The sequence below is a fragment of the Dermacentor albipictus genome, chromosome 1 (assembly GCF_038994185.2).
Source record: "Dermacentor albipictus isolate Rhodes 1998 colony chromosome 1, USDA_Dalb.pri_finalv2, whole genome shotgun sequence".
In the NCBI taxonomy this organism is placed as follows: domain Eukaryota; kingdom Metazoa; phylum Arthropoda; class Arachnida; order Ixodida; family Ixodidae; genus Dermacentor; species Dermacentor albipictus.
The window spans coordinates 330,076,608-330,094,224 of record NC_091821.1 but is presented as its reverse complement, the minus strand read 5'-3'; the positions used below and the strand labels follow the sequence as shown (position 1 = coordinate 330,094,224).

The 17,617-nt window shown below is 45.6% G+C and overlaps 1 protein-coding gene across 4 annotated transcripts in view; it reads left to right on the top strand.

The window, feature by feature from the left end:
• Positions 1-1,847: 1,847 nt before the first annotated feature.
• Positions 1,848-17,617, top strand: part of LOC135909460 (long-chain-fatty-acid--CoA ligase 5-like) — an 85,841-nt gene continuing 70,071 nt past the window's right edge. The window contains exons 1-2 of one of the 4 annotated variants that reach the window (XM_065441462.1): positions 1,848-2,608; positions 4,884-4,980. In XM_065441462.1, coding sequence (XP_065297534.1) covers positions 2,447-2,608; positions 4,884-4,980 — 259 coding nt within the window. In that variant the 5' untranslated portion in view covers positions 1,848-2,446. The other 3 variants (XM_065441456.1, XM_065441470.1, XM_065441475.1) reach the window with 3 other exon arrangements.

Genomic DNA, 17,617 nt, shown 5'->3' with positions numbered 1-17,617 from the left:
TGCGAAGCTTTGACCTCCCTCCTCACCTTGAACACTGTGCTTTCGCTGACACGGAGCATCTTGAGTTTGTAATGGTTGCGATAAATGCATTGCTTTATATAAGTACTTGTTCAATAGCAACTGATTCATTTCAAGCTCGGAACAAGAGTAGTAAATGTGCCGTGTACATGTAAAGAAGCGCAAAAGCCAAAGCTGCTCTTTCTACTTTTGTCACTTGCAATGAAGCTAAAGAGCAGACGACGGGCAGCGTTGTGGATGGCAAGGGGTTATTTTTCGGTCGCGATCCGGCATGTGCTGTAGCACATGAGAGCTCTACTAAACCAGTTATCAAAATACAGAAGTCTTTATTTATACCTAAAACTGCGCGTTTCAGGAGCACAATTTTTTTAGTGGAATTATTTTAGTCACGGAGGCAATCGGACATCGCGCTTTGGTCATCTGGGCGGGGCCTCCCATTTTTTCTAAAGTTGTATCCGACTATAGTCGTTCCTTCTGTGTCCGCATTCTTTAAGTTCTTCTGCTACAATCCTCGAATTATATATTGACCATACCAGTTGTGTTGTAATCTTCATGCTTTGTTACATGCATATGGCTTGCTATCAAAAAATGCAAATTGTCAAGAATCAAAATGAAGTATCTAGTTTTCACACATTATATGCTTATCATGCTGTGTCACTGGTGTTGGCACTAACAGTGTGTACTCAGACACTAACAAGAAACAAGCAGCTGAATTTCTTGCACATGCAAGGCGCTCACATCTCTCAGTATAAGAATGTATACTTTGCTTAATCTAGAAATACGCCTCAGGATTTCCGCTGTTTACACTAATGTCCACATGACAAAAATGAAGAGTGCCCGAAATTTGCGTTCATGAGAACAGTGCACACGCGCGTCCACATTTCACGACAGCGCGCATGTACTCATGTAACTTTTAAGCTGTTCCTTATATTGCCCTCACTGATTACAAACACCTTCGTAGCACAGAAATAACTTCTGAAAAACACACAAGATACGTGAACGAGGCAGAAAGGGCCGGAACCAAAACTCGCCCGCAAAGCTTATGCACTGTTCACTTGAGAACATATGCATATTGCATAATACGAACACTTATAAACCTAGCACCACTGCGACACATTGCACGTACATATCACAGTACACTTACGCTTCGTAAAAGTAAGAACCCTAGCGCTCGAACGTTCTGTACGTGTTCGCGGTCACCAATGCGCATCGCAGCCCGCAAAACAGCTCAAACGAAGGTAGACACAAACAGCACATTACGAATGACTGCGATGAGGCGATAATGAAGCTCATCGCTACACATCGTGCCATCGCTTCTGAAACACAAGCCAGTACTGCACAAACTTGCAATCTTCGTATCGATGAAGCTCGCACACACACCTACGAACACCATATGCTGAGGAGGGCGATCGCAATCTTTTCATTTTGCCGCGTACCGAACTAGTGTCATGCTTAGAATGCAGGTGTGAGCGATGGCTTTCACGTTTGTAATGCACGTGCAAAAAACGGCCTAAAACACACGAAATCGGCGGCTTCATTCCTTCCGATCCTCGCGTAAACACAACACACATCCGTCTGTTTCCTCTGGCGATCGCACGGACTGAAGAGGTCAGGAAGAGTACAGCTGCTTGTTGTGTTAGACAAATAGCTTTGCAGGTGCTGAATAGCTCTTGCAGTGATCACAATAAACCACACAAAAAAACAAACTGCCGCGGCAGCCTAGCGGTCTAGGCCTCGCGCTCCGCTTCGCTTCGAACCAGCGCCATGTTTATGCGGCCGCCGCACGGAGGCGAAAGTTCACAACCGCCTCTCGTGACGTCACGTCGGCCATTACTGGCGAACCGCTCGCTTGCGGTGCGGCGTGCGGCCATGGGCGGTTTGAGCGTAAATCGGCCCTAAAGGGGTCAACCGCATGTCACACACTTGCAGCGACACTGAGTGCCAAAGAGCGGCCTAGAAAAGGCTATGGACAGCAGTATCATTCGCGCACTGCAGCTTTTTCCTCTCAGTCGTCCACGGTAGCTGACGACGTGTCGCCGATTTGGCGCTCAGCCATGCCCGGCCTCTCCGCAGCGAGCGCGTCATGATAAGCTCGCCCCCGTTTCTTAACATCCGCTCATTGAGCACTTTTAGACTTTGTGCCTTGCGTCCTCAGTTTGTTCATAGTGCGCGAGAACCAGCGACGACGAGTTAGCGCGCGTGTAGTCGCCGGCCCCGCTGCGGCTGGAGCAGGGAAGGTGTTGGAGCCAGTGGAGCGCCGGCCGCCGAGCCGCTCTCCTCTCCCAGTATCCGCCGCCGCCGCTGCCGCCACTTGTTGAGCGGCCGGCAACCGCGACGCATTGTTGGTCCGCTTTCGTGCGTTGTACGTACGGATTGTGGGCACAGGCACGCAGCTTTCGCTGGCGAAGCGTATACAATCGGTCACGCAATGTTCAAGCTCATCGCCAGCCGATTTCCCGGCGCGCGCACGAAATGGGCAAACTTCAGCAATCTCCCACGTACCCATCGCGCGGAGACTGGCCGATCATGGATGAGTGCTGCGAGCAAAGAGGATCTTGACCTCATCCTCTGTCAGTCAACATTGTTGCAGGTAAGTGTATCCGGTATCCGCAACACGCGCTGCGAACCCCGTGTTTTTCTACATCGCCATGTCAGTCTTCCTAGCTGATGTGGCCTTCCGCAGGTTGCAACGTAAGGAAGTTCACTCCTTTTCTTGCAGTTTAAAGTTGCCTTGAGTGTCCACAACGGGACGCATGCAATAGCGCTCGATATTTAATAGAAAGAGAGGAGGAAAAAAAAGTTGAACGCGCCGCCGTCCTTGGTGATGTGAGTGACCGGATTGTTGGTTTCATTGCGTCGGTTAAGGAAAACTGCCAATTAATTCCGACACCACCGGCGCCGCTTTTTTTCCCTCTACGGACATTATTTATCCTGTCTCCTTTTTTGTCTTCTAGTGATGCACGCCTTCGCACCTAACCTGTTTGTCGCGTGGAAGCTGGCAGTGAAGGAAATTAATGCTTTCATTAATGTTGTCTTTAGCATATGACAAGCTCCGTACACTCTAGCTTCTTCCGCAATATTGTACACGCGGTTGGGCGTACTTTTTGTGAATGGCTGTGGCAAGGGAGAGGGAGGTCTGGGTAGCAAATGCGCTTAAAAAATATGTGCCTCACAGCAAATTGTGCAGTAGTTTTCTCTTTGGGTTCATCATGCCACATATAGCACAAATATCTGACTTCTAGTGCAGATGTACTGTTTCAGTGAACTTGCTTGTCATTCTCTTATACAAGGCTCTTTCTCACCCATGGGCTGCATGCTATTGATTAGCAAAAGGTTTCATTTCATTCATTGACTTTGGTATCTCCTTATGCACAAGTATGTATCATTGCACTTTGCTTCTTTTTTCATCTTGTGTTTGTGTGTGTGTGTGTGTGTGTGTGTGTGTCTGTGTGTGTGCGCGCGCGCGCGTGTGTGTTTGTGTGTGTGTGTGCGCGCGCGCGCGTGTGTTTGTGTGTGTGTGCACATGCATGAAATAATTGAAACTAGGCATTGAGAGCACACTGGCCTTGGCATACTATAAACTGTGTGTGTATGTCACTGTACACCTCTCAAAACATGTCCAGGTGTACGCTTAGCTGTCGTATGATTTGTCACTAGGCAGCTATGTGTTGTACTTTCTTTTCCAACTCACCTGGCAGACTGACAGCTCTCTGTCAGAGAAGAAGTCATATATAGAAAACCTCCACATATACAATTTCCAAGTTGGGCTGATTTGTCTGAATGATACGCACATGTGCCTGTCAGGTCTAGACTTGCACATTTAGTCTACCTGCGTGCTCAGTTGTGACACTTTAGTAAAACAACTCTAGTTACCATGATAGATAAACAATGCAGAGAGACAACACTGCAAGAGCTAGACATTGCATTTTCTGTAGCTCTTGATGTGTGCCGTCTTTGTGCTGTTTGCCCATCATATATATACATTCACTGGCTGAAGCACATACCAGTCTGATGATTGTATAGTCCAATTTGTCAAAGAATGAAAATCTATTATATTTTGTTCACTATAGAACTTTTTCTGCATATGAGCTAGCATTCAATTCTTTTGAGGCATTGATGTTCCAAAACTATATCACACATGCATACAACATAGTTGTTTTGAGTCCTTCCCTCAACTCATCTAATGCTTTCTTATTGGAAAGAAAAAAGAATGTAATGATGGAATAGAAAGTGACAAAACATGCTAACCTATGTAGTTCATGGTTGCAAAAAGATGATGATGCACATGATGCATGATGAGCATAGTGTGGGTAAATAACAAAATAAAGAGAGCAGCACATCAGCATGTGTTGCATACATTTTTGTACGAAGTGCCCTTCAGCCCTGGTTCTTTCTTTTCAATGCCACTTTGCAGTTGCGCTATAGGTAGGATGTAAAAAAGTGACAAACAGCACTGTCTTACAACAAAAATTTTATTCCTCTAAGCAGATATATATGTATATATATCCTTTCTGCTCAACAAGGAGAGCAGAACAAAAGCATGTAGAGAAGGCATGTTTAGAACAGCTTTTTCTATAGAAAACACCGTAGTAGAAGTTTAATCCCAAACTTTCCCCTCATATGCTTTTGCACTGTTTCTCAATCTGTGCAGACAGACTGCATGTCACTGCCTTAGTGATTCAACATTTAGTTGTTAGTCAGCACTGCTGTGTGTCACGTATGTCCTATTCATAGGCCTGTGTTTTCCCGCTCAAGTCACAAATCAGCCTACCAAAATACATATGCTTGTGAAGTTTTTGAACACGGGGCATATTATTCATCAACAGTGATGTGTTGAAAATGCCTACTTTTCTGCTTATTGATAGGGTCCTGAAAGGATAAGAGTTGGAAATGCTGGCACCGTGCCAGAAACAGGGGTGACAACTGTGTACGAAGCTCTTCTCAATGGACAGCGCATGAACAGTAAGTAATGTACTCTTGTTTTCAATCCAAATGTACATGAAATGGTAAGTTCATTACAATCTTTCCACCATGCAATTCTTTTTTGTTGTTTTTGTGACTATAGAAAGTAGCATTATGCACAAAGCAAAATCTTCAATTTAACTGAAATACTGGCACTTATTTTCCTTTATTTCCTGAATATTTTTGTCAATGAATATTATTACAAAAGTGAAATCTGAAAGTAGTGATTCAGGTTCCTGATACTTTTAAAAAATCAATTGATTTATGACTCACTATTGAGAGATACCTGGCCTTGACCAAAACATCAATTTTAACATTGGTTTTTGTTTTGGTATGTGTACCTATGCTTCCTAGTATATATTTATTTACTTATATTTATTTCGAAATCTTACGCCAAATTTTACCAGTGTCAGGTGAAGGGCATGGCAAAAATAAAATTAAGAAGTGAAGTGTGCATAAAAAAAAAATAAGAGGGAGCACAGACTGGGCTGCACGCACGGGAGAGGGCAACAATGATAGCGCTAGAATTAAGGATACAGAAAATTGGATACATGAACAAGCCATGACTAATGTAGGATGGAAAAGTTACATTTAGGTGGAACTAAGTATAACTCTACAGTCACATATGTAACATTATGTAATTGTGGTGATCTCTATGGAAGCAATAACTTATATATTTTGTTTATTCAAGCATACGGTTCTAGGCCTTTATATAGGCTGTGGCAGGAATTGGGGCATTGTATGAGACCACGTGCATAGTGTCTTGCACTATGCAGTAAAGATGCAGCAAAGGAAGTCAAAATACAGGCTCCTATAGAAGGAGAGAAAAAAGAAAGGTCATTATACACAGCAACACAGTAAAGAAGAAACTTGATAATAAATTGCAATAAAAAAAAAGAAGTTGGACATATTATGAGAGATGTTGTAAAGTATACAATTAGTAAAATGGGTTGAGTACATTGGAACTTGATTGTGAATATGTGCATGGGAACAAAAAAAATATGTGAACAGGCAACATTACAATTCCCTGGGTGAATCATGACAGTTGTACTTATGAAATATAAATCTTTATGCTTTGCATATTTATACTGAATTAATGTGTTGTGAAAGCTAATTAAACTTGTATAAAGCTGGTGGTAGATGTTAAGCCAGCGGTCATGAAACAGTTGCACGAGTCTTCATTCCATGCAGAGTTAATTAAATCTTGCATTCGCGTTTATTCTGCCTCAGGCAAATGTTTGTAAATCAAATATATAATAGATTTGACAGTTCTGCATTTATTCAAAATTTTGAATATTTGCATACTACTAATGAAAGGCCCAACGGCAATATTGTGCCACATGTTACCCCATTAAATTTTTTATTAGCACTCTCTTTTTGTTGCTAAACATTTTCTAAGTGAAATGTGGCTCGTATCGCATAAACTGCTTGTGCATAATCCCTGTGCTGCACATTTTTGCCACAGTCGAAACATGTTGAGTTTTAATTGAGATTATGCAGCACTTCAGTTAGGTACCACTGCATAAACGTACTGTCATCTGGTAGAAATAGGTACGCAACCAAACAATGCATCTTGCATGTACAATGTGAAATGTAAGTGCTCTATGCTTTCAGAATCTATCACAATTATGTGTAGATGATCATTATTGCTAGCAGGATGAAAATGCTTCAAATAATATTTTCTGGCACCAGTGATTATTCATGAAAGCTTCTATAAAAGAAGAGTATATATATATTGTAATAAATAAAGTAAATTGTAATAAAAGTGGTCAATGCAGTCATAATCGTTTTTCCTCATTTACATAAGAATTCTTCTTTAATGTTTCTGTTGTCAGCCTATGTTATGAAGCACTATGTATACATACAGATGCATAGAATACATTTTGATAAACTGGAGGGAAAGCTAAAGATCTCTAGCCTCTCTGTTAAACTTTTGTCTTGAATCCTGGATGAGGCCATAGAGCTGCTTCATCTGGTACTTAACTATACAGTGTATCTGCTCCCCACCCTCCCTTCACTGAAGTGAATATTGAAGTGAAGTGAAACTGTGTTAATATTCTGAATTTCCTTGAGTGCAATAACTGTGACATATGACTTGGCCAATGCCCCCTAATTGCTTATGATAAGTGGTTATGCGCCCTTTAACTCCAAACGTTTTGTATCAATACTGTGGATGACGAGTACTACTCACCCAGACTGCACTGTCTTGTTCTTTACTTGCTGAAAAGAAACCATGTCTGTTAACTTATTTCAGGCCATGCAGCCAAGGCTATTGAAAACATGCACTTCACTGATATTTTATGTTCCTTTTATTTTTATGATGGCAATTGTTTTAAATACAACTTTCTCTAATTTATGAAATCAATATGGAATCCAGCCTTGAACTACCATGACTCGCATCTCGCCATAAGTCATTCGGTTCATGCCTTTTCCACTACCTGATACATCATCCTTCACAACATCGCGAAATCATGTCCCCCCAATATGTCTCATCACGCATGGACCACAGACATGAGGTTGTCTTCCCTTTTTGTAGCACTTCCACCCTGCGCAACTCATTTCAGGACTTCTCACTTCGCAACTCACTTCAGGACTTCTGAAGGTTGTAACCACCTTCCTTGTGTTCACTGCATATATAATAGACCACCAACTTTTCAAAAGCACTTAAACTAGAAGCCACTAACAGTAACAATTTTTACTTTATTGTTGCTCTCGTGTTCCATCTTGTATTTGTCTTCTCCTGTGGTATTCTATTTCGAATTTATATTATTGTTAGTGTTTTTCATCATTTGATGTATTTCTTGTTTATATATATATATATATATATATATATATATATATATATATATATATATATATATATATATATATATATATTTCTTTTTAACCACTCCCCTCTGTAACACTTCGACCCCGAGGGGGTACAATAAATATGTTAGCCTAATATGAAAAGTAAACCATACAATCAACATGCTTATTTTATTTATTTCAAAGTACCCCTAAGGACCCTCCTACAGCTGTAAATGAATGCTCGCGCCTTTGGGCTAACTCTACTTGCTGTCGCTCTTGGACGACTCCGCTAACTTTTGCTGCGTGTTAACTAAGGTGGGCGGCCCGTGCACGCAGGAGCCTCGAAGGAAGGAACTTCACTCGTTGGGATCCGTTTCGAGACTGGTTTATTTACAAAAGATAGATCGAAGAAAGGAGAAGGGAAAGAGAGAAGTTACACAAAGTACACGTTCACTTCTGGCCGCACCGAGGCCTTCGTCCTTGTCGGGGGTAAAGCACCTGCAGGGGCTTTAGTCGGGGGCGCCCGCGCCTCCGCGCACTGAGTAGGCGGTTCGCCGAAAAGGCGGTGGAACGGATTATGTTGTTTGTAGATGCGCCGGCCGGCACGTGCTGCAGTGGGGCGCCTCTCGTCCGTTCGCCGGCTCCCTCTTTCTCTTGTGTCGTCGGTCCCCCAACCACGGGTGCAACAATGTATGGTGCTCGCTTGCGACTTTCAACATCCTCCCCCGCAATGAGCGCCGGCTCATTCCCGGACACCATTGTTAGCACAGTCTGGCACTTCACTGAGCTCGAGTGGGTACAAGGCTTGTACGGGGCGTCGCAGTTCGCTTTGGTTTGGGAGAAGGATCTTGCAAGCGCGTATTCGGCCATCTCTTCCTGGAAAAGTCTCCAAAACACGACACATTTTCCACATCTGGCGTGGAGCCCGATCATCCCGGAGGAGAACTATGTCTCCCTAACCGATGCCTCTCCCTCTGCCTGGCTTTGTGATAAGCGCTAAATGAAGTTGCAGTAGGTATTCGCGTCTCCACCGTTGCCAGAATGAGTGAACAAGCCCGGCGCGTCGCCTCCATTGGTGTGTCTCTGCTGCCGATTTGACTTCGGTGGTTTTTCGGAAGCGAGGCAATCTCGTTAGCTGGCGACCGACGAGGAAATGGGCTGGAATCAAAGGCATAAGCTTCCCCGCGTCCGAAGACGCGAAAGTCAGTGGGCGAGAATTTACGGCAGTCTCGGCTTGTGTTAGCATTTCAATTTAGATCAGGTCCTGCGAAGAAGACGTCGTTCAGTGACAGCTTTTCCGCTGCTTTGGAAGAGGCATCGAATACGGCTCTCAACTTGGTTGTTTTGCTACCAGGCCACAGCACACCTCGGTGTGGCATGTAGTAAATGGGCCCCAGCGGGGACTCACCTAGTTCGTTCGCTTCCTCGGTGTGTCCAGCTAGCAGGTAGTTCCTGATTGCCTGATCGTAGTCTAGAATGGCTTCTTCATGTCGCAGCAGCTTCGCCGTTAATGAGTGAAGTCTGTGCGATGCTATGCTCTTGTTGTCTGTTGAGTCTGACGCGTTTTCTTTCCATGGGAGAGCTACTTGGTATCTACCGTTCTTCTGGGTGACGGTTTCTTCAAAGGCCCGAAGAACGCTGTCTTCTTTGGCGGTCAGCTGTGTATCGTTGACGACCCCAAGGTGCTCCAGCTCCCAGAATGACCTCAGTTGACGAGAAATTTCGTCGGGTGCTGTGGTCACACCTACCCGCATCACTCCGGTGCTCGATAGAAAGGTTGCGACGGACGGTGTTGACTCTGTGCCCTGCAATGTCCATCCAAACGCAGTCTCCATGGCCACGAGCTTCTCACCGAGGCGCTTAACATTTCCTGTTGCTATATCTCAGTAGTGATCGGCCCCGATAAGCAGCTCAACTCCAACACCAGGATGGTAGCCGTCAGGCAAGGTGTCAGCAAGCTGCAGGTCTTGTTCACGAGCGATGCTAGCCGTGGAGTCGTCAGGTGGTGGGAGAGATATTCCATCTGATGAGAGGATAGTAAATAAAGTACACTTATAGCTAACAACACAAGTAAATCATGCTCAGAGATAGAATGAGTACTAAAATATACATTGTAGAATTTTCATGGTAACACACCACTGTACATCTGCAGTAGTTGCTTATTGGTCAATGAAGGAAATCGCTATCTAAAACAACTTGAGTTCAACGAAAACGAATGCAATAGACACAATCAAAAACAGATTCAGCAATGAAGAAGAAACGAGCAACAGCTGTCCTTTACTGTGCACTTTAGGTTTCTATATTGTAATTTTGAAGAATGTCATGGAATAAAGATAACGGCAGTAAATTTGTGTGTGTGTGTGTGTGTGTGCGTATATATATATATATATATATATATATATATATATATATATATATATATATATATATATATATATATATATATATTGGTATGACAAATTGGAAATTGATATTCTGTACGTCATTTCATATACGCAATCAAATACTGACGTGATACTTCCAACTATTCACTTCTTTTGCGTTAGATGAAGGCTTAAGACCGCTAAACTATAGTAAAGATGCTTAAAATCCTCAGAACACCCTAAATAAATTAATATAATAGTTTTTCTACAGCCAGTTTCGGTTTCATTTCCCAAACGGTTACCTTGTCATAGCATCATCACACAGCACGTGGTCACATGACAACAGGACATCGCGGTGTTTTGACACTTGCTTCGGCTTGCACAGTGGCCTCCTATGTATGTTGCTACTTGTTGTGAAGACCGATGTAGCAGCATAACAAATGACCAAGCAAGCTGAAGTGAGCGTGAAAACCTCCTGCTCCTTCGTGAGTGGGCGCAGGGTTTAAGAGAGTAAGATTGCTGAAGTACATATTTAGGAGAACTGCGTGGATGGTGCAGTTTGCAGTCAGCAAACAAACTGTGCTGCAGGCTCGTGCCTAAGCGATCAGGATCCCAAGGTTTATTCTTTTTTGTCCTGGTTTATCTCAGTCCTCATGCAGTTCCGTGAACCTTAAATGAGAGGCCTCACTGTGTGCACAACATATCTGTGCAGCCTTGGCAGTGATTTATCCGAGATCCGGTTGCATCCTGAGTTTTATCTACAACAGCACAAAACACTCCAGCCTCACTGCTGCTTCGCAAACTCAGCTACCTGATTATCTTGAGCATACTGGTCTTCAGTTACATCTGGGTGTCCTCTGACAAAAAAAAATTGCCTTGTCATTTTGTTTCAATGTATTTCATAAAATGTGAGGCCTTGGAAGTGTCCGAATGCAAATCTGTTGTTTTTTCCACTGTTTTCTTGCTTGCTGGCTTAACATGTTTTTCTCTCTCTTTGGATATGATCATCTCTTGGTATTGACCATATAGACGAAAGGGCAATGGGTGAGGTGTTTTTTTTTTTTTTTTAAGAGATCGTGAGCTAAGTTACTCATGCATGCATACAGAAGCACAATCTCTAAGGATGAGTTTGAATGTCCAGGTTTCTTCTGTGATGAAGGAACAGGATTGTTGCACTACAGTGATACTTATACTTATACTACACTTATACTGATACCACATATAACGATAGATCGGTTATGACGACGAGTTGACTTCAGAGTATCAATTTATGCATTAGGGCTTTGAGAAAAAAATCCATATATAATATGTTATTCACCGAATATAGGATATAACTATCGAAATTCTGCATATTGGGCGGCGTTTTCCATGCATAATAATCGTGAAATTCGCTTTTCTGTGTTCCCCCTAACCGAGACGGGCGAAAAATTTGCCTACGCGAGTTCGTATCTGCCGCCATTACCGCGCAGCGCGTCCCACCAGCGCGCCGATCATAGCATCGCAAGTTGGCGTCAATTGCTTCGCGCCCGCATGGACACCAATGGCTGCTTATCAGTGTAGCGTGTTCTCCCCTTTTCTGTTCTCTTTCTTTCGGTGTTCTTTCCTTTTCCTACCTGTGCCTGCTTTGCTCGAATAGGTAGGCAGTAGAGCGTCATTCTGGCTTGGGCGTGGTTGCCACGACCATCCGATACAAAGGTTGGCCACAACAATATCATCATCACCGTATGCGCCGGCGAGAGTCCCGAGAGAGAGAGAGAGAAAAGAAAGCGACAAGCGAATCGCGCTTGCACTCAGTTGTTCTTTATTCTGTGGTATGGTGGCGTAGTAACGGTACGTAACGGTGGGGGGCCGTGGGCCCCGGGTGCCAGGTGGTGGTGGTGGTGGGGGGGGTGGTCATATGTCTGAGGACGCCGCCTCTTCCCGCCGGCTTGACTGGGCGTAAATGGTAAAGAATGCTCCGGTAACCAGCAGCATGAGCCGTACCAGACGTGTAGTGCCGCAGAATTGTCGGCTGCATCTTTATCAACATCCGACGTAATAATTTGCATGAATTTGGGGGCTGAAAACTTTATTCGCCAAGTGGTGGCTAAACTACTCACCTTAGCGGAACATTTAATGTGCGGTGCGCTCATGTCCCACCATAGTTTGTTTGTCGTCAGTATGTATACAGTGTTCCATTTATCAGTTTTGTATAGTTTATATTAGTTTTGTAACAGTTTCGCGATGTTGAATAAAAACACTGTCTCCTAGTCATAGCAAACCGTCTCTTTGTCATATTGTTGTCATGGCGGCGTCCTACTGGGCGGGGTATTTAACCTAACTATGGTTGGCCTTGCTGAATATTACCGAAGACAATTCACCTATCCATGTACGCTGATGATATTTGTCTTAGGTCTTCTCCGGTGACTCGTCTTCACATGCGTACAAGAATTCAGCGGGCAGCCACCCGAACTTGTTCGTACCTCCGCAAACAAGGCCTAAAATGCGCGTCAATCGCGTTTACGCGCAAACCCATGGCACCGTACCCTGTTTCTCTCAATGGCCAGGGTATCAAATACCAGAAGTCTCGCCGCTTCTTGGGTGTGATTATTGACAGTGGCCTTTCAGTGAGTCCCCACTGCATCTACCTGAAGCGGAGACTAATTTCGATTGTACATATAGTGAGGTTCCTGTGCGGAAATACCTGGGGCACGTTGGTACAATCCATGATGCAGCTGTACAGAGCAATGTTTCTCGTTGTTTTACGATACATCCTGCCGCTTTTGGCGACATGCGAAACAAACATTCGTACCCTCCTAAGTTTGCAAGGCCAGGCTCTACATCTCGGATTACCACGATGCGCCTCGACTCGCACAACAATCATGATTGCTAGAGACTACTTGGTTCTAACAAATATAACGATTGACGACCTTAGAGCACACATCACCCACTCACTATATTGCTGCTTTGCCAGCACAAAGACCTCAAGCAACATTTTCCAAACTTGTTGTGACACATCAAGGCTACCTTCCTTCGGGCTTTACCCAGCAGCAAGACAACTGTTACGCCTCTGGTGCCTACGACAGCCACAAGTACGCCTCACGATTCCGGAAATTACAAAGACCCGTCATTCAACAGTGGCTCTACGTCAGTTCACACTGTCATTGCTGAATGAGGCATATGAACAAAGAAACCACATTTACACCGATGGATCTGTCTCAGCCACCAGCTCCACAGCCACTGTTATAGTCCCGGCCTTACAAGTGTTTTGACCGGCCGTTCACCCTGCGACACCCTTCGGTCACGGCTCGCATGATTATGGCTTTAGACACGGATGAATTATAACCAGTGCGGGAATACCTCGTCCAGGAGAGGTTTGAGCAATTAGCATTGATGCGGCTGTCACCTGTCAGCAGCACAAACTGGCGTGTCCAAGCCGGAGACGCGGTCAGTGCGATGATCCGGCGATCACCTGTCAGAGTACGATCGGAGTCGGCGAAAAAGACAATTTACCTCCGGATTGGGGGGACCTGATGTCATCGCCCTCCTGACGCCGGATTGGGGGAAGCGACTAAACAATGATCACGCAAGACATAAAAGGAGCTACGGACGGCGGGAATGATCGGCGACTACCACTTCATAATCAACTTTTCTGTATTACACTGCATTTTCTTGTACATATGTAAATATACATGTATACATGTTTGTCAAACGTCCTGAATATCAGACCCAGCCTCACGTTCACTTACCCCTCCACGAGGAAACAGGATCCCACGTCTACGAACGACGAGTCGCAACATTGATGGCATCGGTGAGATAGTCTGCGCAGCGCTTCGACTTCGGCATGGTTTGTGCACGACCTTTTCTCCTTGACAGTTGCCAGGCTTAACGTGGTTCTTCCTGGTAACAAGGGTGTAGGAAGCCTTGTTGAAAGATACCTTGCTTCTACACTTAATTCCTTGACAAACTTGTGGGCAAAAGAGAGGTAGCCATGGATTGGAGGAAGTTGCGCAGAACGGACCTAAACGCGATTCAAGGAAACAAGAAATTCAAGAAAACATAGAAATTTTTCTTGAATTTTTCGAGGTTGGCGCAGAGGTGCAGCTGGACCGTGACCGTTGGTCGGTAAGGTTGTTGGGGGTACTCTCCTGTAATGTGTCCTGTTGCTTGGCTCGTCTTTCCGACAAAAACTTCCGGAATGACGATAAAGTCAAGAGTGCGTTATTCCGGCATTTTGGTGTTCCTGCTGAGCGTGTGAGGGAAAGGTCGAATGACGAGTGCCAAATTTCTCCTTTCCAATAGACAGATTGCGCCAGTAAACGATGAGCACGAAAATTTCGAGGTGGCTAAGCCCTCAGAGACATAGCGCGTCGAGAGCGAGGCCGTTGTCGGTATAGAAAGAGGGGCCATTCCGGAGGAAGGCCCTTGCGAGGACGAGGCTTGTTCCAGTAGCCATGACAACGTTAAGGAGGCGCTGGAGACCTTCCTCGTATCCGAGCACTTGGACGACTTTCCGGAATCGTCTAGGCAACGCCTTCTATATTAAACTTAATTAAAGAGGCGTTGGTCTAGGATAGACCCAGATACGGTAGCGGCCGATCCAAGAGGAGACTCGACGCGGCATAACGAAGAGGAAATCGCTCAAGGCTCCAGCATCGGTGACTGCGAAATGCAGTCGTGCACTGAAACCGAGCTAGCGGCCATCTCGGAGAGCCCTCCTTACGTGGACGAGGCTTGTTCCAGAAACCCTATGAGGGTCAGTGTAAGGTTGGATACCTTCCTCGTGCCTCAGCACTTGAGTGACTCTCGGGCAGTGGCGATCCGGAAAGGCGTTCCTTGCGGGGACGAGGCTTGTTTCAGTAGCCCTAACAGTGTAAAGGAAGCGCTGAAAACCTTCCTCGTACCACCGCACTTGAGCGACGTTCCGAAATCGCCAAATGGAGTGAACGCCATGGCGGTCAGGCAGGGCAGGAACCCGACGCTCGAGGTTCTAGTGACATATTCGGTGACCACCTGGCAGCGAAAAATTGGTTCAGGCGGCGGAGGATCGAAAGAGTGAAGTATTCGGCGCTTCGAGAACTCGCCAAAGACGCCACATCGCCGCGCGTGAGACAAAGGGACAGGCCATCGCGCAGAGTCGAAAAGGGTTCGTTGTGGCGATTCAGGAAACGGAGGCGTTGCGAAAGGTTGATAAGGGCCTGTTTAAGCTCGAGCCGCCCATCGCCTCAAGCCGCACCGCACGCGTGCGGTTGCGCGAAAAATTGCACATGTCGAACACTTATGCACAAATTTCGGTTTACAATGTGTACGGTTTACACTGTGTACACAGTGTGAACGGAAATTTGTGCAGAAGGGGTCGATATGTGCAATTTCTCGCGCGACCGCACGCCTGCGGTGCGGCGTGCGGCGATGGGCGGTTTGAGCGTAAAAATCGGCCCTAACGACGGGAGAGATCGCTTCTCTCCGAGTAAGGGTGCGGCGGAAAAGTTCAACTGGGCTAAGGCATGCGCGTCGGAACCGGGTCGATCGAGCGGTGACTGAGGTGGAATGTGCCGCGAGAGCGAGAACGAAGCGAGAATGGCTATTCCTGCTTTTACGGCCTCCCCCTTAGGGACGAGGCAGCAAGCCGCGAACACATGGAGTGACGGGTGATGGCAGACAAAAATGCAGGTCCCGCACCTCTTGTGCTCAGCGTAAGCACGTGCCCAGGGGGAGGGGGGGGGGGCATAAATTAAGTGGCACACCTCCCCCCCCCCCTCCCCGCGCCACCACTCATCACGCACATTCCTAAGGTACCGCCAAATCAATCTTGAGACTTGACAGCTATTAGGCGGTCAACATTTTGTTGCCTCTTTCACTCCTTTTGGATGGCCGTAGTTACCGGCATCTCCTGGGCTGTGAAGGCCAGTTTTCTCATCGATTCGGTGTCCGCGCGATTAACTCGAGATGCGTTCAGTTGTCACCATCTATTGCAACGGTCACGCGCATCGCTGTACCTTCGTTAGTTCAACCTTCTTTGTTTACACTCATCCAGGGACCAGGAAAGGGGTTCAGTTCGTAGTAAGCTGGTCTGTATATATATGCTCGTGTAACGAGTTGCAGCTGGAGAAAACGCCAGCTGTGTCTAACTTTTCCTTTTGCCTCATCACTTCCTCGAGTGACGGCTCGCCGCGATGCTGGCAGATCCTCGGAACCATATACCTATGATATGGGTCAAAAAGGTGGAAAATAGGAACACTTGGAACAGCGTCCGTCATCAAACCCTGCAATAACCGGTGAACCCATAAGCAATATGAATCACCCGTTACCTCGTCTGGTTTTTTCCTTATGGTACAGCACTTAACTGGAAACGAGAGTCGCAACAAGTTTAGAAATTACACGATCTACTAAGGGAGAGAGCCAAGGCAACAGTCAAACAGGAAGGAAAATCGAAAATTAGCGAAGTTAACCATTGTTTGTGAAAATATTTATGGGTGAACATCTTTTGGTTTAAAAGGGAAGTCGAAAAAACACCGCCGGAAGTGGAGAATGATTCTGTGTGTTTTTAATGACGCTTGTGCAGTTATCGGTCGAGCCGCCTGACGTAGCCACTTCTCTGCTGTGCTTATGCGGGTGTTTTTCTAACCTTTCACGCTGGGGGCAGTACGTCTAGATCCGCAGCGTCCGGCGCTCTACGCGGTTGTACGGGACCGGCGGCCTCGCGTCGTTACGCAACTTCCCAATTAACGATACGAGTTGGTTTTGGCACTTGGTAGAGCAGTAAATTAAGGATTCAAAAGAACAGTGACTGTTCCGCATATATATATATATATATATATATATATATATATATATATATATATATATATATATATATATATATATATATATATATATAAATTCTTACAGACCTAATTCGAAGAACACTACTAGAAATCTTTATTTGAGACTTTTGCGTGTTTACGCGTTTTTATAGCGAACAGTAGGCATTATTCACGCTTAAACTAGTGAAGTACCCCTCCCCCCTTATTTTCATACAACAGTTACCTTGGTTTGGACCCCCCCCCCCCTCCCCGAAGAAGAATCCTGGGTACGTGCCTGGCTGAGCGTGCCCCAAGGGCTGTCAGTCGGCGACCCATTCGAGCGCGCATTAAGAAAGAGTAACTGTTGTTGAAAGTCGCAAGCGAGCACCATACATTGTTGCACCCGTGGTTGGGGGACCGACGATACAAGAGAAAGAGGGAGCCGGCGAACGAACGAGAGGCGCCCCACTGCAGCACGTGCCGGCCGGCGCATCTACAAACAACCTGATCCGTTCCACCGCCTTTTCGGCTAACCGCCTACTCAGTGCTAGAGTCACTGGAAAAAATTTTTTCCAGTGACTCTACTCAGTGCGAGGCGCGGGCGCCCCCGACAAGGACGAAGGCCTCGGTGCGGCCAAAAGAGAACGTGGACTTTGTGTAACTTCTCCCTTTCCCTTCTCCTTTCTTCGATCTATCTTTTGTAAATAATCCTGTCTCGAAACG